General features: G+C 42.4%; 4 protein-coding genes across 5 annotated transcripts in view; 3 read left to right on the forward strand and 1 right to left on the reverse strand.

Annotated features, from left to right (window-relative positions):
• Nucleotides 1–2236, forward strand: part of LOC106808714 (protein FRA10AC1 homolog) — a 3893-nt gene extending 1657 nt beyond the window's left edge. For both annotated transcript variants that reach the window (XM_014811544.1, XM_014811543.1), the window contains exon 2: nucleotides 907–2236. In XM_014811544.1, the coding sequence (XP_014667030.1) occupies nucleotides 961–1911 (951 nt within the window). In that variant the 5' untranslated portion in view covers nucleotides 907–960 and the 3' untranslated portion in view covers nucleotides 1912–2236. The remainder of the gene's footprint in view (nucleotides 1–906) is intronic.
• A 1554-nt stretch (nucleotides 2237–3790) lies between these two features.
• Nucleotides 3791–23804, forward strand: part of LOC106808712 (cytochrome P450 2U1-like) — a 39170-nt gene continuing 19156 nt past the window's right edge. The window contains exons 1-9 of the mRNA XM_014811542.1: nucleotides 3791–3853; nucleotides 15299–15487; nucleotides 15965–16132; nucleotides 16278–16506; nucleotides 17272–17458; nucleotides 17756–17873; nucleotides 18108–18250; nucleotides 18883–19037; nucleotides 19221–19334. Coding sequence (XP_014667028.1) covers nucleotides 3832–3853; nucleotides 15299–15487; nucleotides 15965–16132; nucleotides 16278–16506; nucleotides 17272–17458; nucleotides 17756–17873; nucleotides 18108–18250; nucleotides 18883–19037; nucleotides 19221–19305 — 1296 coding nt within the window. The 5' untranslated portion in view covers nucleotides 3791–3831 and the 3' untranslated portion in view covers nucleotides 19306–19334. The remainder of the gene's footprint in view (nucleotides 3854–15298; nucleotides 15488–15964; nucleotides 16133–16277; nucleotides 16507–17271; nucleotides 17459–17755; nucleotides 17874–18107; nucleotides 18251–18882; nucleotides 19038–19220; nucleotides 19335–23804) is intronic.
• LOC106808715 (histone chaperone rtt106-like) lies at nucleotides 10062–13766 on the forward strand. The gene is made up of 5 exons (XM_014811545.1): nucleotides 10062–10120; nucleotides 10857–10989; nucleotides 11342–11564; nucleotides 11857–11996; nucleotides 12299–13766. Exons 1-5 carry the CDS (start codon nucleotides 10107–10109, stop codon nucleotides 12428–12430), a joined length of 642 nt encoding a protein of 213 aa, XP_014667031.1. The 5' UTR covers nucleotides 10062–10106; the 3' UTR covers nucleotides 12431–13766.
• LOC106808711 (wiskott-Aldrich syndrome protein family member 2-like) overlaps nucleotides 20300–23804 on the reverse strand; it is a 7931-nt gene continuing 4426 nt past the window's right edge. The window contains exons 2-6 of the mRNA XM_014811541.1: nucleotides 23566–23680; nucleotides 23135–23418; nucleotides 22673–22860; nucleotides 21847–22254; nucleotides 20300–21491 (exon numbers count right to left, since the gene is read on the reverse strand). Of these exons, the coding sequence (XP_014667027.1) occupies nucleotides 21319–21491; nucleotides 21847–22254; nucleotides 22673–22860; nucleotides 23135–23418; nucleotides 23566–23680 (1168 nt within the window). The 3' untranslated portion in view covers nucleotides 20300–21318. The remainder of the gene's footprint in view (nucleotides 21492–21846; nucleotides 22255–22672; nucleotides 22861–23134; nucleotides 23419–23565; nucleotides 23681–23804) is intronic.

The following is a 23804-nucleotide window of genomic DNA, read 5'->3' on the forward strand; positions in this document are numbered from 1 at the left end:
TAGGCTACAACTGTGCCAAGTTTGATGCTTTTGTCAGCTCTGTAACGATCATGAAGCTAAGGGACCTGACTTTACCATGTAGCAACCAGGCAAGTAACTAACCAAGGTACTACCAGTACCATCTAGTAAACTACCTAGTCACGGCAGTTCGTAAAGTCAGTTTGTCTGTTGCCGCTCCGAGCATGGGTGCACAAACAGAGGGTATACTTATTATTTTATAGATGAGCAGGTTATTGCTAATTTTGAGGCTTGTTGTGGGTCTATTGTAGACTACTGTGGAATCTACTGTAGTGGATGTATACTTAATACTAGGTACAGGGGTCGAAATTAGCAGTATCCCGATATCCGCGGGATAGTAGATTCTTGTGTTGGATACCAGATTTCAATGCTTGGTATCCCGCCGGTATAGTAAAAAAAAATCTTCAAAATCGGGATAGTGGTTGTTGAGCATATTTGCAAGCGTACCGCCGCTGCGCATAGCGCCGTAAGTGCAAGCATAGCCAATGTTGATAATAAATGTGATGTGTATATATTGTATCAAGCGAACCAGACAATGTGTCTAGACAATACGTCTGCAGTGTACTTGTCTGTGCATATCTGTGAATCTGTTTTCATGTTTTTATATAATAATTACATTACATATTAATAATTTTCAAATGCTATTATTGCATATTTCAAGATTTTGGATACCAACATTGTTGAAATTACTATCCAAAAAATGGGATACCAGATCTTTGGGGGAGATACAAGATTTCAATACCTGGTATCCCGAATGGATACCATAATAAAAATCCAATTTTGACCCCTGAGGTAGTAGGTACCTTGAAGCTTGATAACTTCGTGTGTGCCCTTATACACCCAGTTCATATTTATGCGTTTGCGGTACTAACCATCTCTTCTGTATAGGTAAAGGAGGATGAACACTAAAGAATAAAGGCAAGTGTGTCATCTTTCTGCACAATGTCTGATTTGAAGGAAGCTGATACAGGACTTGATCTTATTGAGATACACGCTTCTGGAGGTTATAGTTCGGAGTTTGAGTATGATGGCGAACGAGAGAGAAAGCTAGCAAAGCGGAACGATCTAGCAACGAACAAGAAGAGCAGTCATCACGAGCAATCGCAGGCTGATCGCCCGCGCGAGCAGTTCTCAAAAGAACACAGCCGAACAATCGGTCAGGCCTATCAACTTCGCTACTCTGGACTTGATGCATATACTCTGCATAAGAAACTTGTGAATGATTACCTGCTATACTACTCTGGAGCAAAGGCAGAACTATTCAAGAAGCCGGCACCAAAGGGTAAAACAGACATTGATATTATTCGAGAGCAGCATCGTTTTTTGTGGACAGCAGAAGATGAGACGGAGAGCAGCTGGGATAAAGCCCTTGCAAAGAGGTACTACGACAAATTATTCAAAGAATACTGCATCTGTGACCTTGTCAGATATAAAGAGAATAAGGTCGCTATGCGCTGGAGAACTGAACAAGAGGTTATTGATGGAAAAGGTCAGTTTATTTGTGGCAACCGAAAATGCGAAGAAGGAGACAGTCTGAGAACTTGGGAGGTAAACTTTGGCTACAAAGAGCATGGTGAAAAGAAAAATGCTCTCGTGAAACTGAGACTCTGTTTAAGCTGCTCATACAAATTAAACTACAGGATTCAGAAGAGAGAAGTGACTAAGAAGAAGCGCAAGTCTGATCACCATGGAAGCAGTGAATGCAAAAGTAAACATGTGAAGCATGGTCCGACAAAGGACAGTGGGAAGCAGTCTGCAGAGGATGCCGATGTTACAGCAGCACAGGGGACTAGTGAGCACAGTGATTCAGTGTGGTCAGGTCCTGCTCCAGTCATAGAAGAGAAGAGCAAGGATGAGGAGATTGATGAATATCTTGAAGCCCTATTTGTCTGAAGTTTTATATGTGCATAATCTTCCTAATGTAACTAAGATGTATCTTAATTGGTTATGTTGTGTTGAAGTGAAAGCAGAAACAATGTGAAAGATACATAACTAGTTCATGAACAGTTTATTGCTGCATAAATGTACATAGTTTAGAAGGAATTTAGCCTAGGTCTTTTCCTAGGTCCCTATTCTTCCTTAAAAATCTTATGGTAATTAATTATCTCAAAGATGTTTGCATCTCAATTATCTACCTGAGATACTTTGGCTCATAGGGTCTATATGTCCCCCAGGGTACTGCCGGAACGTACCCTGGGGTACCCAGGTCACTATTTGATATGGTTAGGGTTAGGATTAGGGAGTAGGCATAGGCGACGCCCTAGACTCGTTAGTGGAGTAGGCGAGGTACGGTCCGGCATATTAGATAGTACCAGGGTACGTTCCGGCAGTACCCCGGGGACATAGACCCTCTCAGCGATACTTTGCTGTTTGTACTTGTTTGTACTGGGTGTCTTTGTATTTTCTACATACATTGACTTCTTGTGCGATTTGATTTGCTGATCGCTGAATATTGATAATTTTGTGTAAAGCCTGGTAACACTGTTAAATCTGTTGTTTGTTACTATTGTATTAACCTTAATGAAGGTTCCTAGTTTGGTTTTTAGCTCATTTGACTTGTAGTGCAGCAGATAAGCACATAAAAATTGGCACGTTTTACACTTTTGGTTAGAAGTGTAGAACTTTGCAAACGCGCATCACATGAGGTCTTGAAGGTTTTTTCATATAGTGCAAATTCCTGGTGGCGTACAGTGTCCCTGGCGGTTTATAACAGGTATTGATATTTGTGTAATACCAATTCGGGTTTTGGCTATGATTTCAATAATACTCATCCAATTTAGTCAGAAAATAGCTCAAATGATTCACATGTATCCATACTAATACTATAACAGCAATTTATGAGTATTAGCTATCTTTAAGTTGTAATAAAATTAGGTTAAAACAACAAATATTTCCAGAAAACCACTAGCTATTAGTACATTTGTATATATACTGCTGGTGCTGAATCTGTATAATTAAGAATAAAACAATAAAATCATAAAACTATACTTTCTTTTTTTATTTAGTTATATTTATTTCCTAGCCAAAGTTCTTAATTTTTCTTGACTTTGTCTAAAAATGATTGTCAACAAAACGTTCAGAATTATAGATAAAGCGTGATATCTGTGAGTATCGTGCAATGAGTGATCCATTATTAATGTTCTCATAGTTTCTGAATGAGAACGCACCTAACGCCAGGTGGCGGTAATGCATTCCCATTAACAGATCAGAGAACAGACCACTATTAAATCCTCCATACGATCCTATACTTAAGAATTGAATTTCAGGAGCTGAAAAATAGTATTTCGACCGTTTTCGGCCAAGTAGCAATATTAAGCTAGGTAGCCATGTACTTCAGCTGTGCACCATTAGAGTTGACATGTTGTCCGGCGTTTTAAATAAAATTATCGGCGAATTTACTAACGACACCACATTTGTGCCTGAAAACAGTCGCGCAAGTCAAATGGGGGCATACATTGAAAGAATTCGTTTTAAATTACCAGTAACCATCCACCCCATGCTCAATGTGCATGTCATTGACACACACCGTCACGATAGCCAGCCTAAATAATGCAACGCACAAAACGGTCGCGTCAGCTTTAGTGCAGCGAGCTGCGGGCCCTCCGATTGGTCGCCGATGACGCGTCACATCCTCTAACCTAACCGGGTAATGAACCGGGAAGTGATTTAATAGTGGTCACGTGTCATCATAATTTATGTAAGTACTGCGTTGTCCGTGTTTGTTTAGAAATGTAAAAGGAGGCACAAGTTAGATGATTTCTCTTCTAAAACTGCGTTTAGTGACAGCACAAAATACACAGATGAAGGACAGGGATGAACTCCAGATGGTCAAAGTGTAAGTGAGTAGGTCTAGTCTATTACGGTATGATGACTTGTCACTGATGTAGCATTATGATTATCACTGAGTACCGTACTAACGCTCATAGGGTCTATGTCCCCCAGGGTACATGCCGGAACGTACCCTGGTCACTATTTGTATATGGTTAGGATTAGGGTTAGGTTAGGGTTAGGGAGTAGGCGTAGGCGACTCACTAGACTCGTTAGTGGAGTAGACGAGGTTACGGTTCGCATATTACTATTAGATAGTACCAGGGTAGCTCAGTACTATAGCCGCTACATTAACTGCCGCTGGGCTATAGACCGACCCATGGGGCGCAATGGACCAACTTATCCCCAATGTATCCGCTAAAAAACGTCTGTGGTAGGCAATTATGCCTCTTATCCGAAGTGAATATGTCTTAAGTTATAGCCGCTACTAAAAATTGAACCTCTCATAATCGTTGGCAAGGGGTATTGTAACGTTCACAGTTGGAAAGGGGATGTAACGATGTAACGTTATAGGCGCGCACGAGAGCGTAGCGAGATTCCACGAGATTCTCGCTCTCTCTGCTACATGTGCTTGTAATGTAAGCTGTGTTTAGGATGGCTCCTCATAACAATAAATATTATATCAACATAAACATGCGTTGATCCATAATATTACATGGTGGCAGCTAGCGGTGTAACCCACCGGTGCTGGTGAAGATGTGAGCCATTCTGCGGCTGGAGATAGTCGCACAGCCGCGATGAACATTGACGCCGTGCGTTGACAGCCGCCGCAAAATGTCGGTTGAGCTCAGAGCTGGACGAGTGAGAGTCTATGCTGTACACAAGATGTACATGACGGTTATGCGTAAGCACCGACATTCGACTCTGCGGCAGGGACTGTGAAAACTCAGGGACGGTGAGTGCTCGAGTGACATCGACGAAGAGCGGACACTCGCACTGCACTCAGTAAGACCCTACGTCGTGCGCGAGAACATTTTCTCTCCCGCGGTTCGCGAGGACATTCTTCCCGCGTATACAATGCACGTGCAAGGCATGCGTGACGTCACACCAGCACGACCGGTGTGGCCAACCAGCGCGCAGCGATCCTCACACATGATAGAGAGTGAAAACCACGTAGACACCTCACATACAGCGCCGAGCAAGGAGGATACGCGAACGCGACGCGATCGATACGACGCGAGTTCACGGCCCAGCTCGAGATACAGCTAACCGGATCAGCTGATCGGTGACGGCAACCAGAGAGCAACTGATACGTGACTTATCCAAGGCACGAACTTGATACTGAGCAGTGTTCCAGCGACATAAAGAGTTCACATACATGGACGTTTAGTATAAGTATTCTGTATTCTGTATTCAGTATGCTGTATGATTGAACCACTAGTACATGACAGTAGCGTAATTGTATCTGTGTGTGGTGAATGACTGCGCGTGCATGCAATAGTATTTACTGTGTGGTAACATAGAGAAAGTGTAACGCCTGCTATATATATAGCACCACTAGCCAATCATGGCACATTTCGACCACATGAAAACAAACGCACCCAGCATGGACTGGCATGCTTCTAAACTTTGGCCGATGAGTTCTCGATGTTTCGTCAACGAATGCAAAGCTTATGTTCGACGTCAAAGGGTTAGAGAAGAGAAAGCAAGTTAGCCATACCTCTATTAGCTGGCCAAGGAAGGGATAAGACGCATATCGAATTCATGGGGCCTCACCGAGGGCGCGGAGAACCCCGAGACCCGTGGGGGACAGATTCGAGAGCCAGCTGACACCCCTCATAATTTCAGCCATAGCGGCGTCTGGGGCTCCGCAATTGCAAACAGAATACTGGACCGAAACCGTCGACGATTTTGTAAACCGCTGAAGTTGGCAGGCACAAGCGAAATGCAATTTTAAAAACGAGACAAATGAAACAAGAAAATCGCAGACCGCTGCCACTCTTGTTCGACTGCCATAGAGACGAAATAAACCTCAACCGGCCATGATATTGGCATCTGTGTGTAGCTGAATGCATCACTTGTTCGAAATGATAGACGTCTTGAACAATGGTACCACAGCACTTTACCCAGAATTATATGAGAAATCCTGCTTCAAATTGCACGCAAATTTCCCACATGAAGCCGATTTGTAAACCGGACAGCTACTGATGACAATTGGCGGCTGCATTGCATTCCTGGGAGCCAAAATTGCAGTAGAATTGCTCCCAGGAATGCAATGCGCCGCCATTGCTCATGTTCCTTGTCCGGTTTACAAATCGGCTTCAATGGGCAACTTTGAGTCGGCAAATTTGAGCAGGATTCCTATAATTTCTGGGTAAAAGTCTGTGTACCATGTTGCAAGACGTATATTTTCGAACAGTGATCATTCAGCTACACACAGATGCCAATATCATGGCGGTTGGAGGTTTTATTTTCGTCCTCTAGTGCATGCGACAAGAGTGGCCACCGTCTGGAATTTCTGTGTAAACGCTTTCTAGCCTTCTCCTAACTACGTGTGTATCTGTGGCATGCACATGGCGTGCCGGGCTATGTTTCGCATCGGTTGTAGTTGAACGGTGACTGTTGAAGTGAAGTTATTAGGTCAAATCAAACATGAAGACTAATCGCTGGTACTGTAGTAGTAGGCTACTGACAAGTTGATTTATTAACCATCATGTTTCATTATTGAAACGGTCCAAGTGCCTGTGGCGCCAGTCAGCGGAACTATTGTATTTCCGCATGTGGAGGGGTGGCGGCGTTGGGGTGGTGCTGAAAAAAACATTGTGTGTGTCAATAACACAATTAAGCGAATCAAGAAGAGATTGTAATATTAGTTTATGTCATGAAGATGAACCAAATTACTATTATTAATTGTTAGCTTGACAAACATAACACATGTTTTGTCCACAACAATCACAACCCGCCGCACCCCTCCACATGCGGAAATACAGTAGTTCCGGCTGCTGACTGGCTGGAGTAAGCTTCGGCCTTGAGCATTCGTAATGGTTGATGCTATAGGCCCAGCGGCAGCTTAAATGTTAAGCGCGCTGTAGTACTAGAGCTAGTAACGCAGGGTACGTTCTGGTATACCGGACCGTACCCCAGGCCGGTACGTCGCTGCAGTACCCGGGGGACATAGACCCTCTCGCAGCTACTAACACTATCCACAGGCACTTGAAGCCACAGGCCACTTTGAAGCGTTTCAATAAAAGTATAATGCTAAGCTAAATACCGAAAATCCTATAATTACTACCAAATTCTTATGTTTCTACTACCTCTTTCACCTATTATGACTATTATTGCCGACAGTTTCCTGTAAATTTCGTCCAATCCACTGAACTCAAATCCATATACGCTTGCGCCGCCACAGCACAATGTGGAACGTCTCATAAAAAAAAAGCGTAAAATAAACACGAAATGTACCAAAGTCTTAATGTTTCTCTACTCTATTTCGCCTATAATGACCTGTAAATGCCGGTCAAAGCTCAATCTGCCAACACCCAAGTACAACCGAACCCTGCCCGCGCTGTGCTGCTCCGTGCACAAACAACATGCATAAGAGAGCGCAGTAGGAAAGCGGGATTGAAAAATTCGTTCGACGCTCCTTCATTTCACACCATCAGCAGCTCGAAACACATACTACAGCCTTCCATCTGTCGGTACTTGTGTACATAAATGTATCACTTGTTCGAATTAGTAACCTTCTGGCCTTTGTGTCTCTTACCTACTCCCGCCAGAGATATCTCGTGAAAACTCCTGCAGAAATGTTCTCTCCGCTGAAAATGTAAAGAGGACGAGATTGTCTGTTTATACCACGAGCTAATGCGGGTGCATTGCATGCCGGATGACTGCTGCCGCCTCCGAGCTCCATTTCGAGGCCCAGCCAAGCAAGCATCAAGTGCGCGCGGGCACCGATGGTCACGCACGACACGCGGGACCGCTACACAGCGGATCGATCGAAATAGTGCCGTTCAGAGATTTTCGGATGATACGTCCATCTCTTACAATTTCACGGAGAGAACCTTTCCTGAGCAGGGATTTCACGAGCATATCCTGCGGGCAGTACGGTAGAAAAAGCCGAGTTTAATAATTCGACACAAGTGAAAGCATTATGGTTCACATAGATACCAGTATGGAAGCTGCTAGTAATGTGATTTCGATGCTGTGAATGGTGTGAAAATGAAGCGGCGACGCATCGAACGAATTTTTCAATCCCGCTTTCCTACCCTGCTTTCTTATTCATGTTGTTGTGCACGCAGCACAGCGGGGCCGGCGTTCGGTGTACTGTGTGTTGCAGAATAAGATTTGACCCAATTTACAGGTGATTAATAACAATAAGAGTAGAGAAACATTAAGACTTGGACATTCGTTGTTTAATTTGACCATTATTTTTTTCATTGAGGAACGTTCCAAGTGCCTGTGCTGCCGACGCCAATGCTCTCACGCTCCTCAGCTGTTGCCACGCTGTACACACTAAATATATAGCCAGGTAGCGAAAGCGGGATCGCAAAATCGCTGGACGCTCGCTTGATTTCAACGCCTTCACAGCACGAAATACACATCGCAAACTTCAGCACTTGTTCTCATTCAAAGAACATTGCCCTTCTATTCCTGTATCTATGCCAGCCATATAAATATCCACAATATTCTAGTCTCTGTGCAGTGAAACGGGCGTTAGAGCTTGTCGCAAACGCCGAGAATCACACAAAGACTGACAAAATTCTCGCGTTCGCTAACCTTGCCCAGTAAATGTAAATGGCTGTCAGAATCAGGAAACACCCACTGGCGCTCTTCGTGACCTCATTCTTGCGCCGCAACGCTGCAACGTTTTTGCAACGCTGCAATGGCGAGGGAGTTGGAAAGCAGTGCGCCACCTATAGCCCATAGACTGGTACTCGCTCCCACCTCTCGGCTTAGCTGAGTTACTCGATGGGTAATCGAGGTGGGAGCGAGTACCAGTCTATATAGCCCTGTACTGGCAGCCATTTACATTTACTGGGCAACGTTAGCGAACGCGAGAATTTCGTCAGTCTTTGTGTGATTTCGCGTGACACAGCTCAGTTACAAACAGAGACAGTATGTTTTTATAACAAGTGAACACTGTTCTTGAAATGGAAACAAAGATGGAAGCTGTTGGATGTGTATTCGTGCTGTGAAGGCGTGAAATCAAGCGAGCTTCGAGCGAATTTAGGGATCCCGCTTTCCTACCTGCTATATATATATAAGTGTAAGTGTGCACAGTGCAGCCGCGAGAGCAATGGCCGCCGGCAGCGTATGTTGTACATAGGATTTGGACGGAATTTACAGGAAACTGTCAGCAATAATAGGTGAAAGAGAGTATAGAAACATTAAGAATTTGGTAGTAAATAGATTTCGTATTTATTTAGCATTATGTTTTATTGAAACGCTTCAAGTGCCTGTGGGCACGAAGGGTCGTTGTCGTATAATTAATGGCGTATAATATGTACCCGAGGTAACTATTTGATATGGTTAGGGTTAGGGTGTTAGGGTTAGGGAGTAGGTGTAGGCGACATACTCGTCGACACCTTGGGTACTATACTCGGGGTACATATATGACAACGACCCTTTCAGCTCTAGACTGCTATAGTTACTAGAGTTATATCATATGTGACCTGGTCAGTGGTCAAACAGCATGAAGTACAACTAGTAGTAGTAGAACTTAGAGCAAATAACAACAACAATAGCGACAGCAGCAGCAAAAACAACAACCAACAACAGCAGCAACAATGTCAATACTATGGCAATCAAAAACAACGTCAACAAAAAGAAGAAGAAGAACGTCAGAACAGACGACCCCTGCGCGTCTAGCTCCAAGAAACGGTCTTGCTAGAGTTAGAAGACCATAGACAATCGGTCTCACATCCTGGTCGGGCTACTGCGCGTCATGCCCTAACAGGCCTTGCGCAGTATTCTTATAGACATAGACAAGAACAGCAGCAGCAACAACAACAACTACAACAACAACAACAACAACACTGGGAATACTATGTTACTCTTCATTGCCATTGGAGCAATACCCGTGCCGAAGCTTGAGTCAATGAGTGTCTCATTAACAAGTAGCTGATTGGTATTTTGTTATACTGTTTCACTCATAGAAGTGCCAGACACAGCGTAGTTCAGAGAGGCTTAGAAATAAATCCAGGAAGAAATTCGTTCGTCCGTCGCGCAAAGATGTCTTTGACAGTATTGCTGATAGCCCAGCAAAGATCGGTCATCTTCAGCCTCGAAAGTTGATCAACAATTACACGAGAGAGTGAGTTATGTTAAACCATAGGTGTGTTTGTATTGTGTTGTGTATATCTCAGGCATGAGACATTTCTGCCGTTCGACAGATTTCAGGCCATTTTAGAACTCCAGAGACCATTTCTGAGATCAGTGTAAATTCGAGGATATTTTTTTGGGGTGGGGGTAAGAATACTTCTGTGGGCTCTGACGATTGCGTACATGTGAACACACTGTGACTCGGTAACTATTCGGAGCGCTTCTACTCGTATCATTGTCTTAATGTATGCTAAAGTTAAATGCTAGATTAAATTATGCTAACATAATGATAAATAGGGCATGCCCCCAGACCCCCCTAGAGGTTTTGTGCCAGTCGCACGAGAATCTTTTTCCCTTTTCAGCATTTGTCTGTCTCATGCCTGATATCTGTGGGTTAAACCTAGTAGCTAGACATATATGCTGGACACATTGCTTTGAATGTCAGATGATTTAAAATGGCTATGGATATCTAGATACTATCCCTAGATACTAGCATTATAATTAATACATGATCAGTACATGTATTTGAATTACATGCAATAAAGATATAATAATAATAATAATAATAATTAATGAACAGTTACTTACTCCCTCTGTATTTTGTGATACAATCACGTGTTAGTTTATTCATTATTGCTCGATTTCCGATACTGTAGCATCTATTGGGTAATAATTTTAATGGCTACATTACCTTTGTGTCATGTTTTGCCTATAACCTCACGTACCTTACTACCTATCTCTTTTTGCAGGACACATTACTACAATGCTGAGAAAGGTCATGATGTGTTTGAAGATGAATCAAGTTTAAGCGACTTTATTGTTGAGTCTGACGACAACGCCGATTATACTAGTATAGACTCACATGTTGAAGTAAGGCCAAAAGTATGCCACAATTACAAGTTGTAGGTTCTAACATGCTAAAGGTCAGGAGACCCTTTTTCAAATAATTTTGCAATAATCGGTGTTTGATTTACATGGTAGAGTTTATACACTATGTCTAATGGTAATTAATCTATCAATAAAATAGTTCTCAAAATGTTTAGAAAGAAAGGTACAACAACAATCATGCAGTTTTCAGATGGAGCTTTAGCTTTGTTAAAGTCTTAAACAGAGCTGCTAGCACGAACTGATCTTGCATCTTTAGATAAAATATAGTGTCTAATATTTATACTGTACATTACCAAGGTAAACCATCTACTGATATAACCTTACAGCCCGACATCTATCCATGCAGAATGGCAAGGACACACCTGAGCATTCGGACACCATTGAGTCGGACACAACCCTGAGGGGACGATACACTGGCAGCAAATGCATCTCAGACAGCAGCTCAGAAAGTGACAGCAGTAAAGGTGGTGATGAGAGCGAAAAGATATCTGCAGGATCCAGATACCTAAAGAAGAGTTACCATCAAATCGCCATTCCATCAGATGATGATGAGCAGGATAAGGATGATGGTAATTAGAACATTTCCCTTCAATTTAGGAAACTAACAAGTAATCAGCTAACTAGGTTTCAAAGTGGTAATAAAAGTAACAATATGGGCAAAATATGCATGAAACAGTGAAGATGGTCAGTTTTTTGGTGTGAAGTAACTGTCACTAATCTTTATATATAGCCAGCTGTTATAGGTTTATATTTGATTCAAACTTGTTTGTTCAATCTTCAACTTATTTAAATCGCCTCTTATTTTAGCTAACATTTCTTTATCCTCTCATACATACTTATCGAATGTTTCCCCTGTTGTAGCCTCACGTAATCTGAAGCAGGGATCTGGCACGAAGAGGAGATACTCGTACATAAACAGCAGCACCAGTAGTAGCGAATCAGAGCAAGAGGGGATAAGAAAGGTTCTTGCTGATGAAGGCACTGATTGTGACAATGAGCAGGTAGGTTAATAAGTTACTAAATTCACTAGAGTGTGTTTGTACTTTTACTCTATTGATGACATCTATAACCAATTTCATACTTTGGCATTCTGTGCTCGAGTATTTCTACACTAGCCAAAGCAATTGTGTTGTAATTTTATTATTTTATATATTGCTAGGACCAGTACCTCGTTCATGGGTTCAATGTCAGTTAGAATGCATAAGATGAAGATAGAGATGAATAAGTGTGAAATTTGTGAATAAATTAGAAATTCTGGATCCTGTCTTTGAATTGCTGAGAATTTATTGCGTTATGTTTGAAGGTCGTCAAACATTCAGAGCGGAATGTCAAACTTTGTGAGCAGCGAAGAGAGAAGAAGGAACAGATGTTTACAAAGCTTCGTGAGCAGAGGGACAGGCAACGGAATAAATCTGCCAGCAACAAGGTAACGTGACTTTCCTCGAATATAAGAAAAGACGGCAAAAGAGAGTAAAAGCTTTCGACACATAAATACCTACAGTTACTTACCTGATTTACAAATAATATCAAGAATGTGTCACTACTACTAATGGAGATTTGTAGTAGTCGATAGCATGATATTACCCCGATTTATCTGTAAATATGTTTTGAAGTGACATTTTTGCCTGTATCCATCAATGTAGCTAGCCATCATCATCTATGTAAGAATTTTGTGCATAAAGGTGAATGACACACAAAAGCTGCCTTGTTCGATCCATGCATACCCATATTGACATCCCACAAGTGTGCAATGCGAGTAATATCATAGACTAAGAATATCTCATAGATAGGCTTGTTTGTGCTAAAACATGGCATTTATATTGGCAATCAGGAAATTGTAGTGGCTAAGTGTGTGTATACTAACATATATGACAGCTTTTCCTCGGGGGAGTGCCGTTTTAAACCTAAACCAATGTACTTATTTAAATGTGAGGCAACAGAAACAGTCGCATGTACAGCACTATATTGTGTGATGGGGGTTTACACTCTTTGGCAGTGTACGTCATAATCATTATCATGTAGTGCACTCTACCGCAGCTATCAATGTTTTGCTAGAGCTGTAGTTATTGAGTGCTACCATGAACATATATCTATACTGTATTGATATGTTAATGGTCTTACTATATACTGTACTGCATGCACTACAGAGCTGTAAAGGTTATAATTATGGATCTATCTTGGTTAATTTTAACTCAACCGTGTTGATTCAAAACGTACTGCTGACAGAGTTATAATTATGCATTGAAGCTTTTCGATTTTGTCATCTCATTAAAGTAAATAATCTCAAGTAGTTATTCCTGAACACTGGGTTGCAAGTAAAGCTTTAGTTATTACAGCATTTTAATTTACAAGCACAAAGAATTGCAAATAAAGTCACAGTGTGAACTAATAGTGCAATGTGCATGGACCATAAGGCTGTACCGTAGCAGTCAGCATCGGCACCCCATCCCCTGGAAAATATTAGGAGTATCACTGATTTCAAATGTCGAGGATATATATTTAAGTACACGTTGACATTATTGATAATAATATTGAGTATGATTGTAAATTAGCAAGATTTCTACATTAAACACGTTTCTTTTAGTAGAATACTATGTTAAAGTAAATTTAAGTTTATTAGTGTAAATCAAAATGAGTTTTTTATTTAGAGTCTATAATTACAAACTTATTATTGTTTTGTCTTAGATAAGAATGTAAATAATATTTAAAGCCATAAATTACAAGTCAAACTTGCTGTTAGTAAATAAACCTGTGCAACCATGCACTTTGGTATGAAATACTTTATTCATGTTCATCTTGCTTTTGTGTTTTTTTCTTTTGCATATTCAGTATATTTCCAAAAATAACTTCAACACTTCAAGTAACACGTGCACATTTTGTGTACTTTTTCACAAATTGTAGAAAGCTGTCACAGGCACGTAGCTAGGATTTTATTTTAGGGGGGGGGCGGCAATGAGCACGTGAAGTGTGCGAATGACTCGCGCTTCCTAGGGTGTGGGTGCAGGGAGGGTGAAGGGTGGGGGTGCGCGAAGCGCGGAAGCTCTGACGTTTCATTAAATTATTAGAGAAAGAAGACGATTTGTTGTACCGTTCTTGACTCTTAATCCTGAATTTTCAAAAATAATATTGGATTTATTGTTAAACAAGATTTCGATTTTTTTTTAGGATATCTTCAGAAATGAGCATCATGCATGTGATAAATATATTGACGTTTAAATCAACCAATCACCAAACAATCAGCATTTCATCATAAGATTTCCATAATTGCTAGCAGGACTGTGTGACAGGTCAGACACACAATAAGAATACACAAGTAGCACGTAGAGAATCCGACCCGCTGTACACAAAATATCCGTAGAGCTTGATAGTCATATTATTGTGTAGGTACGCATGATATGTTATGCCGAGCTGCATGAAAGGCGAACTGCGCTGGGCTTAAAGCTCATTTCACAAAATATTTTTAAATATTTAAAAGATATCTGTTGTTTTTTTTATAATCTTTTTAACACAGTCTTTGTCATGTGTGTTTGTATGCTCCTTTTTCTTCCTACGTCCTCTTACTTTTTTCTCTTCTCTCTCTATTTTTTTTGGTCGGCGTTTTTGTGGGGGGGGGGCGACCGCCCCAACCGCCCCCCCTGGCTACGCGCCTGAGCTGTCATATAGTGTTAAATATTCCTGCAACAAATTTTCCCTTTATCAACCAGCTGTTTGCAATGGCCTTGGGTATACACACTGGCAGCACTAGTAAATAGCAGGACAGGTTTGCTGAAGGCCACTATAACTGCGACTGCATGGTAGGCAGTTAGGCATGTATTGTGATAACGCCATAGAATTCCAACAACACTGACATGCGTCAATGAGTGTTTGCAGAAGTCACTAGATTTTGTAATATTCTTAGAAACTTGTGCACCAGCAAATAAGTAAGTAACATTATTATTCGTAGCAGACTGGAATTATGTTGAAATATTAGTGGAATACTAGTTGTATTTTGAGTAGAATAATTTCATTTGCTAGCATTGCTAGTACCAATAAGGCACTAATATTGGTATGACATAAACAGTTCAGGATATAGCTCTATTCCTCCCAGCTATAATAAGAACGATAAGACTGATCACGCCGTATTTGCCTACATTGTCCAATCTATGAAGTTTGTATGTAAACACACTGCTATAGGAAACGTTTCAACCTCGCCTCTTAATGATTTGCTATTTGCATATACTGTACCAGGATCTGTATATCCAAAGTGCTGCTGCTGTTACTGCTGACACGTCTAAATCGTATAAGCATCTGTCTGTTTATCTAGCTGCCATGAGTGCTGCTGCTGACCTGCTTGGATGGCTGGATGCTTCCACACTACTCGTCCTAGCTGTGTCTTTCCTCCTGGCCTACCGCTGGCTAAGATTCCCAAGGAATCTTCCCCCGGGACCGGCAGGTGCCCCTCTCATAGGCTACGTTCCCTGGCTGGGGAAACATCCATACCTTACGTTCACAGGTGAGGGAAAAATTGCATGCTGCCTGACGTATTGCTGTATGTAAGCAGTCACGTTGTAGTGTAGAGATATTAAACTATATATGGCATGTACATCTATCCTTAGATATCAGTAAGTTACCAGGTATCGCAATGTTTGATCAGACTAAAAATGTATGTGATTAGAATACAAATAGGGGATCATAAACCAAGCTGTGGTGACACCCTGTCAGTCTGAAAAGGAACCCCTGAGTCGCTTGAAACGAGATTTTTTTCAATAGATTTTACGTAAGTCAATATTACATGTATGAGGGAGCAAGTCACAATTTTAGTAACTTGGAAAAGATTGGCTAACGTACAGTATGGTGGTGTACGAGTGCACGGGCTGTATTACATTATAATAAGCATAGTATTAGAGCATGTCTACCACGTACTTATATCAAGCAATCTATGCTAACATTTATTTATTCCGTTATTTCATTTATGTCCGTTTTCCTGCAGAGTTAACTCGGACGTATGGAGATGTGTTCACTTGTTGGTTTGGTCCTGTACCGGTGATTGCTGTGAACGGCTTTGAGGCGACGCAGGAACTTTTAGTGACCAGGGGCCACGACTTCATGGACCGACCAATAGCCAACGCGATGGCAGTTATACTGGAGAGCGATAAAGGCCAGTAAATGTGTTGTTCATTACTAGTCACCAGCACTGCCCCCTAGTGTAACATCTGTCTATCCAAGTATTGTCTATGCACTGGTCTGCCTTTATGTATGTCTGATATGTTATTTATGGTTATATATTTGCCTGTCACCTGTAGGCATAGTGTTTAACCCTTACGGGGACAAGTGGAGAAAGCTTCGTCGGCTCACCCTGTCTGCGCTGCGTGACTTTGGAATGGGGAAGGCTAGCTTAGAGGAGAAGGTGTTGGAGGAGATGGAGGCAGTCACTGAGGAATTCATGGCCACGCAGGCAAAACCCTTCAACCCTAAACGCATCTTCAAGAATGCAGCGTCGAATGTCATCTGTTCTATCAACTTTGGCAGCAGGTAATGTTTAAGGTTGGGTTGGGGTGTGGAAAGGGTGGGTGGGATGAGGCGGAGAAGAATGGGTATAGGAAGGGGAAGATCGAGAAGTTGGGTAAATGAGAAATAGGGTTAGCCGAAGAGTGGAGGAGTGAGGCAGAAAGTGGTTGGGATGGGGAAGGGAAGAGAGAGGTAGGGTTAGGAAGTTTGATGTGTCGTTGGATGAGACAGGCAGGGAACGAGGTAGATGGAGAGGAATGGGATGACACAAAGAGGCGTAGAGTTTATGCAGAGAGCAGTGGGGTGAGGCAGAGGGGGGATGGGGATAGGGAGGGTGCGAATGGGTGGGGAATAGAGAGGTAGGGTTAGGTAAAGAGGGGAGGAGTGAGGCAAGGAGGGTAAGCATTAGGCAGAGAAGAGTGGTATTACACAGGGACAGGTGGGTTGTGTAGAGAGAGAGAGAGAGGCGTGGTTATGTGGAGAGAGGGAGACTAGGGAGGAATAGGTGGGGTTATGCAGCGAGGGATGTGGTTATGCAAAGAGTGAGAGATTAAGCAGAAAAGGGTGGGAAGTGGAAGACGGGGGTGTGGTTAGGCAGCGACTGATGGTGAGGGAAAGTGATGAGTTGGGTGAGGCAGAGAGGGGTGGGGATGGGAGTTGTGGTATAGCTGCTACACATTATAAAGTAAATGAAACGCTGGTACGTAATGTAAAAGAAGAATGACGCTCGCATTTAAGTGAGTGTATTTGGTTATCTAATAAACTGTGACGTTTCTTTGTTTCTCTCAGGTATCAATACACTGACCCGAAATTTCAGCAGCTGCTTGACTTCAATGATTTTTTCTTCTCCCAGCCAGTGCAGGGTGGAATTGAAACCTTCCTGCCCTTCCTCGCTCCTCTTTTTCTCAGAATCCCAGGTTCCAGATTTCACAAGCTCTTGGCAGGCAGCAAACAGCTAGAGGGTTTCATTAATGAGGTGTGAATTTATTAATGAGTTCATTTATGGAGAGATGTTACTACTATTTACTCTTCTGCTACTAGTGGCAACTTTCTTTGACTCTGTCTCAATTTCAGAGCCAGTTTACATGTTAATTATATTGTTATAATGTTATTTATTTTATGTAATTTATTTGTGTAAATAGTCCTAGAGTGTGCATGTAATAGGCCACAATATTGTTAATGGACAGAGTAAATTTCTCTAAGATGTGTACATCCCCTATAACATATTACTAGAATATTGATAAAATATGAACGTAGCATATTTATTGTTTAGATTATCGAAGAACATAGAAACAGCTATGATGAAAGCAACATCAGAGACTTTATAGATATCTTTCTGAAGTACACCATGGATGCAGAGAAGGAATCCCCCAATATGAAGGAATGTGAGTGTGAGTCTCATGATGGACATAATACACGAACATTAGAGCTGGATGATGGCAGGTTACTGCTCTGTATGAAAAAGCTGACACTCTCTAATACTATGTCTACACTTGTTGTTTTTCTATCGTAATAATTCTGCGTGTAGCATGAAAAAGCTCTGTTGGAAGTATGTTATTAATGCACGCACGCACGCATGCACACATTCGTTCACTCGCTCATTTATTTATGAATTACATTTTTAGTTACAACCGATAATTTGTTTCACATGATAATGGACGTTTTCGGAGCTGGCACAGAGACCACAGCTACAAGCTTTGCCTGGCTGTTTCTCTACATGACTGCCTTTCCTGATGTGCAGAGGAAAGTACAGCAAGAAATCGACGAGGTAGATGTTTTTCGTTTACTCTTCATTTAGGGGAAGTTGAATCGCACGTTTGCTTAATAATAAAAGATACCTGTAATAATAACAGAGTGTGTTACTATACTATACGACGATGTTATACAGTGCACCTCACGTTCCCATCCCATGAATTTGTGAGGCCGTGTTTACCTGCCTGCTTGTGTTGGTTGATCAACATTTAGGCAGCCTGTAGATACTGTGTACTGTGTACTGTGTACTGTGTACTGTGTGTGTATACTGTGTAGGTAGCATGCACTTAGTTGACCAGATACAGGTAAACGTGATAATAGTATAATACCAGGTGTGAATAATTATATTATATTATATATATATATAATGATATATTTATTATTCTCCTCCTGATAATAGTAGTCATATAGGTCATCAATGGAGCTTTGGTAGAATCCTTGGTAACATCTTGTACTGTGTTTATGTTTGCAGACATGATGATGTTTGTTTAATGGAAATACTATATCGATTACACAAATCATCATAATTATTATGACTACACTCATACTGCCCGATGATATATAAAATTTCTATCAGGGGTGAATAAAAGTAAATGTTTTTTCACTCATTTGTTTTCCTTATTTTGTTTTGAAATTTTTTTCTTGCAGGTTATTGGTCAGGGCAGAAGACCTTGCCTGAAAGATCGAGAACGGCTGGTGTACATGGATGCAGTTGTCCGAGTACAGAGACATGCCACTTGCACCATTCACAGTCCCCATCGGGCCGTAGAAGACACAACTTTCAGGAATTACAACGTGCCAAGGTTGTTGCTATGTAACTAAACAAATTCTATTATTGAACTTTCGTCCACATAGATCTTATATATCGTTACGAAACATGAAATTGCAAGAATTTGCGCCCGGTTCCTTTTTTTTTTTTTTCTAGGCGTGCGTATATCTCGATGGTGATGTCAATTAAATTATTGACGCAGCATTGCCTCTTCTAGGGCAGCTATGATCATGGTGAATCTGTGGTCGGTGCATCGCGATGGCAGGTACTGGCGACCGACCATTTATCCGGACGCTGGCTAGATGAACAAGGCCGGCTCATCAAGCATGATCAATACTCCTCCGACAGTTAATCACAGCAAGCAGCCATGGTAACCAGCGCAGCACGAAGATAGCATAATAGCAGCAGCAGCAGTGGTACCACGCAGCACTAGAGTACATAAACACAGCACAGCACAGGTACAGCGCAAGCATGGGCTGCAGCAGCACAGCACAGTACACACAGCAGTACAGCAGCAGTAAATCACAGGCACAGGACCACGCAGCAGGGGGTGCGCAGCACAGCAGTATACAGCCAGCAGGTACCAGCGCAGGCCTGGCTGGCAGCCGCAGCACATGTACCACCAGCACAGTAGTACATAAAGCAGCACAGCAGTGTACCTAGCGCAGCATGGCTGCAGCAGCAGCAGTAGAGCCAGCAGTGGTACCAGCGCAGCAGGCTGGCACCGCAGCAGTACACAGCAGCATAGTAGAGCACACAGCACACAGCAGCAATATAGGAGCAGCAGCAGCACCAGCAGCAGCGTAGAGCACAGTATGACAGCAAGCAGCATAGACCCGGGAAATAGCCATACACATCAACAAAATTTAATATTTGCTAAATATTATGATAAAGAGATTCAACTACTTCAACTAAGAACATTAGGCGGAGAAATGCTTGGAAGCACTACCAACATAGAGACGTCCTGTGCTACGACTGCAGCGCTTTACATGTTCTGCACCTGATCCTGACAAGGTGGATATATCACGAGTTATATCTGGTATGACACGTCTCCCGTAGCCTACGAACTCATTGCTACTCCACGCTTTCTGAGGCAAATGACGGCACAGATAATCATCCATGTAGATTTTGCCTGCTATATTATAGCACTGGATTTCGTGTAGTTAAGATATCTAAAAGAATGTCGTGTTGGTTGCCTCGTGCCTCAATATTCTTGATTACGAATGTTTTCGAGTAATAATGACTATTAGGATGGGTTATTTACTACGATTAAAAAAAACATGTTATACATGGCAATCTTTAACATCGATGCAAAACTGCATTTATTTACTTGGTTATGTGCTTGATATATTTGTCTGCAAACTAATATCAGCCCTGCCAATTTGATGACGAAAGGCATTGATGACAAAAGGTCGTAGAAAGACTATGCTGTGAAGCAAATAATTATGCAATGAAGCCTTTCAAAACTTCATAAGCCCCACGCACAAATGCAACGACGCAAGAGCGCACGCACGCACGCACACACCAGCACTCACTTCATCCGAGAATCACGTTGCATCCCGCGCCGAAATATATATATATATATACATGTACAAGCTTTTATGTAGAGTTATAACTACTTCAGTGTGAACATAATAATAGGCTTATCGTTGCTCTGTCTCGTGTAGGAATGTAAATAGTATTTGGAAATATGACATGCATTATAAATGCTCTAATGTCAAACCTGTTGTTAGTAAATAAACCTGTGCAGTGATGCACTTTGCTATGAACCACGTTATTCATCCTGCGTTTGTTTTATGGTATTTCACACCATCAGTACGTTCTCACGTATAACTACAGTACTACAAATAACACTTGCATATTTTAGAAACGTTTTCACAAATCCTAAAAAGCTGCCATATAGCACCACAAATTCATGCAACGAATTTTCGCTTCATTAGCCAGCTGTTTGGCTTCAATACTCTCTAATAGCAGCGGCAATTAATTTATTTCATTCGTCGTGTGTAAGAGATATTTACTGGCAAACTTCAATAATGTATGTGCCACTTTTTAAGGAAGGTACTGATGACGATGAAAGGATAATAGAAACACTAATCCTAGCAGCATCACCAGCGCCAACGTGGCGGAATCTGTCTCTAGTCACTCATATCATATATCATATCATGATTGTCATAATATAGATTATGACACTTTCATATGGCACTGTCTATATTATGACACTCCTGATCGTATCATGCTCTTTATATTTCAATAATGCAGCAGTAGAAGTCGTCTGCATGAAGTAGACCATGCATGTGTTACCAGGGGGCGCTTCACTAATAATCATCGTCCTCCCACTCACTACCATCGCTGCCTGTTTCCATGTCGTCATCGTCTGAGTCGGAATACTCGACAGCAATCCTTCTCGCTAGGATAGAAGCGACGTCGGCACACGATTGCAGTTTCTTCTCATTCTCCTTTTTCTCCTCCACCTTCTTCAACTTGATTCCTGTAATGATTGTCTGCACGTATAGCATTCAGCGTACTGCGTTTCAGGCTAACGCTCCATTAGGAGTGTTCCCAACTTTGATATCATTAATGATTAATGATTAATGATTGATAACCCTAACCCTAACCCTAACCTAAATGACATTAAACCACAAACTAATATATGACCATGACCATATATATATATATATATATATATATATAAAAGTTGGGAACACTCCTAATGAAGTATCACCCGCGTTTCACGTCCATATGACGCGTGAGGTGAAAACTGTGCCAATATAATTTCGCCTTTGATATGTAAATATCACGTGAGTGTGAGAGGTTTCTTCAATAATCGAGCGAAGCGTACGTACCTTTAATAATGGAGTTCAGCAGATCCCCTCTCGCATCTATTACTGGTGGCACGTGTGATCGACTGGCTTTCCTCAGTGACCGGCGCGTTTGGGAACTGTCGACCGTGCTTGCGAACGATCCCTGTTGGGGAGGCGCTGGTGGGGCGGGCGCCACGGGCGGGGTCGGTGCTGAGGGTGGGGCAGGGGGTGGTGCGGGTCCTCCTGTCTTGCTGCTGTTCAGCATTGGTAGCGCTGCCGTTGTGGCAGGCAGTACGTGGTCCATCTCAAGCACGCTGCCAGGGGGAGGCGGTGGGAGGTCTTCAAACATGCTGCCAGGGGGAGGCGGTGGGAGGTCTTCAAACGCATCATCAATCAGCTGATCAGGAGGTGGGGGAGGAGGGAAGTCCATTGTCTGCCTCTTTGTAGAACCTGGAAGAGAGAAGAACTATATATTAAAAAAAAAACTAACGATCGCGGGGGGGGTGAGGGAGTAGACATAAATACATTACAATTAGGCAGTAGGCAATTACACATCACATATCTGCTGGAGGGGGTGGGGGAGGTAGACATCATACATTAATACCTGGTGGAGGGGTGGGGGAGGTAAGCAATCATACATCACATACCTGGTGGAGGGGTGGGGGAGGTAAACAATCATACATCACATACCTGGTGGAGGGCGTGGGGGAGGTAAACAATCATACATCACATACCTGGTGGAGGGGGTGGGGGAGGTAAGCAATCATACATCACACATACCTGGGGGAGGGGGTGGGGGAGGTAAGCAATCATACATCACATACCTGGTGGAGGGGGTGGGGGAGGTAAGCAATCATACATCACATACCTGGTGGAGGGGGTGGGGGAGGCAGCGATGGTCGGCTTGTTCTTTCAGACCGTCTGCTAAGTTTTCTGGCGACAGACTGGCTTATGAGGGGTCGACTGCCTTTCCTGTTCCCTTTTGCAGTTAATGGTGGTGTTGTGGGATCATATGGAGGGGGAGGGGTTGGAGGGCGGTCGTCATCCAACGTTGAGCTGAAACCAATGTGACATTCAGCAAACTCCATCAATAGCAAAAACCTATTAAGAGTGCCGATTTCTTTTGAATAATTAATTGTTAGGTAAGTAGGCCTACTATAAAAGAAAGATAGCGTGCTTTACGCTCGGATTATCTAGCCCTAACCCTAACGTTAAATGTTTTAATAACATCGTAGCGTTGTGTTAATAGACCCCCCCTTCACACGCGGGCGTAGTTCTTGTAGCCCCCTAGTATTTACAGCTGTAACTTATATCTTGCATTTACGTTCACCTGCCATCAACGTGATCTGCTCGTTTTTCGTCGTGTTTACGTTTCTGCGCGTTCTCTGCCGTCTCAGTGACCTTGCTATCGTGTTTGCTGGTGTCATCCGGTGGCGATGTACCATCGCTGACAGCATCCGAATGTTTCTTGGCTTCCGTGCGTGCGCTGCTGCTCCGTCTAGCCTCTTTCCTTTTGATGAATTCTGTCTCCATGGCTTTCTCGTGAAACTTAGCTCTGTGGTCCTTCACTCTCCTTGGTCCCTTTCGCTGCTGTTTTGTTCCTGGTTGATTGGGCTGAGAGAGTACGGTGGTGTAATTTATACAACAGTCTATAATAGTAACACACAAGTTTCGCTTGGCTTGACCTTACTCAAGTTGTTTCTAAGTCGACTGTAAACTGTAATACTAACGATACTAAGAAAAGTGTGAGAAGTGTCATACTTTCTTCACCCTCTCCTGTTTCACTTTGGCAGCATCACGTAGAATCTCCTCTTTCCAAAGCTCAAAGAAGAAGTCTGGATTAGAGTAGAACTTCAGTCCATCTTTCCCGTCCGACCTAAAGCATTCATACATACCGTTTCGTTAACTGCTTCTATGAGCTAAGTGAGACACGCTCGTCTGTCGTTACCCGTTGCGCTGATCGTTGGTGACTTATACAATCGTTATAGTATATATATATA

Source organism: Priapulus caudatus, unplaced genomic scaffold (genome assembly GCF_000485595.1).
Source record: "Priapulus caudatus unplaced genomic scaffold, Priapulus_caudatus-5.0.1 Scaffold298, whole genome shotgun sequence".
Lineage (NCBI taxonomy): Eukaryota > Metazoa > Priapulida > Priapulimorpha > Priapulimorphida > Priapulidae > Priapulus > Priapulus caudatus.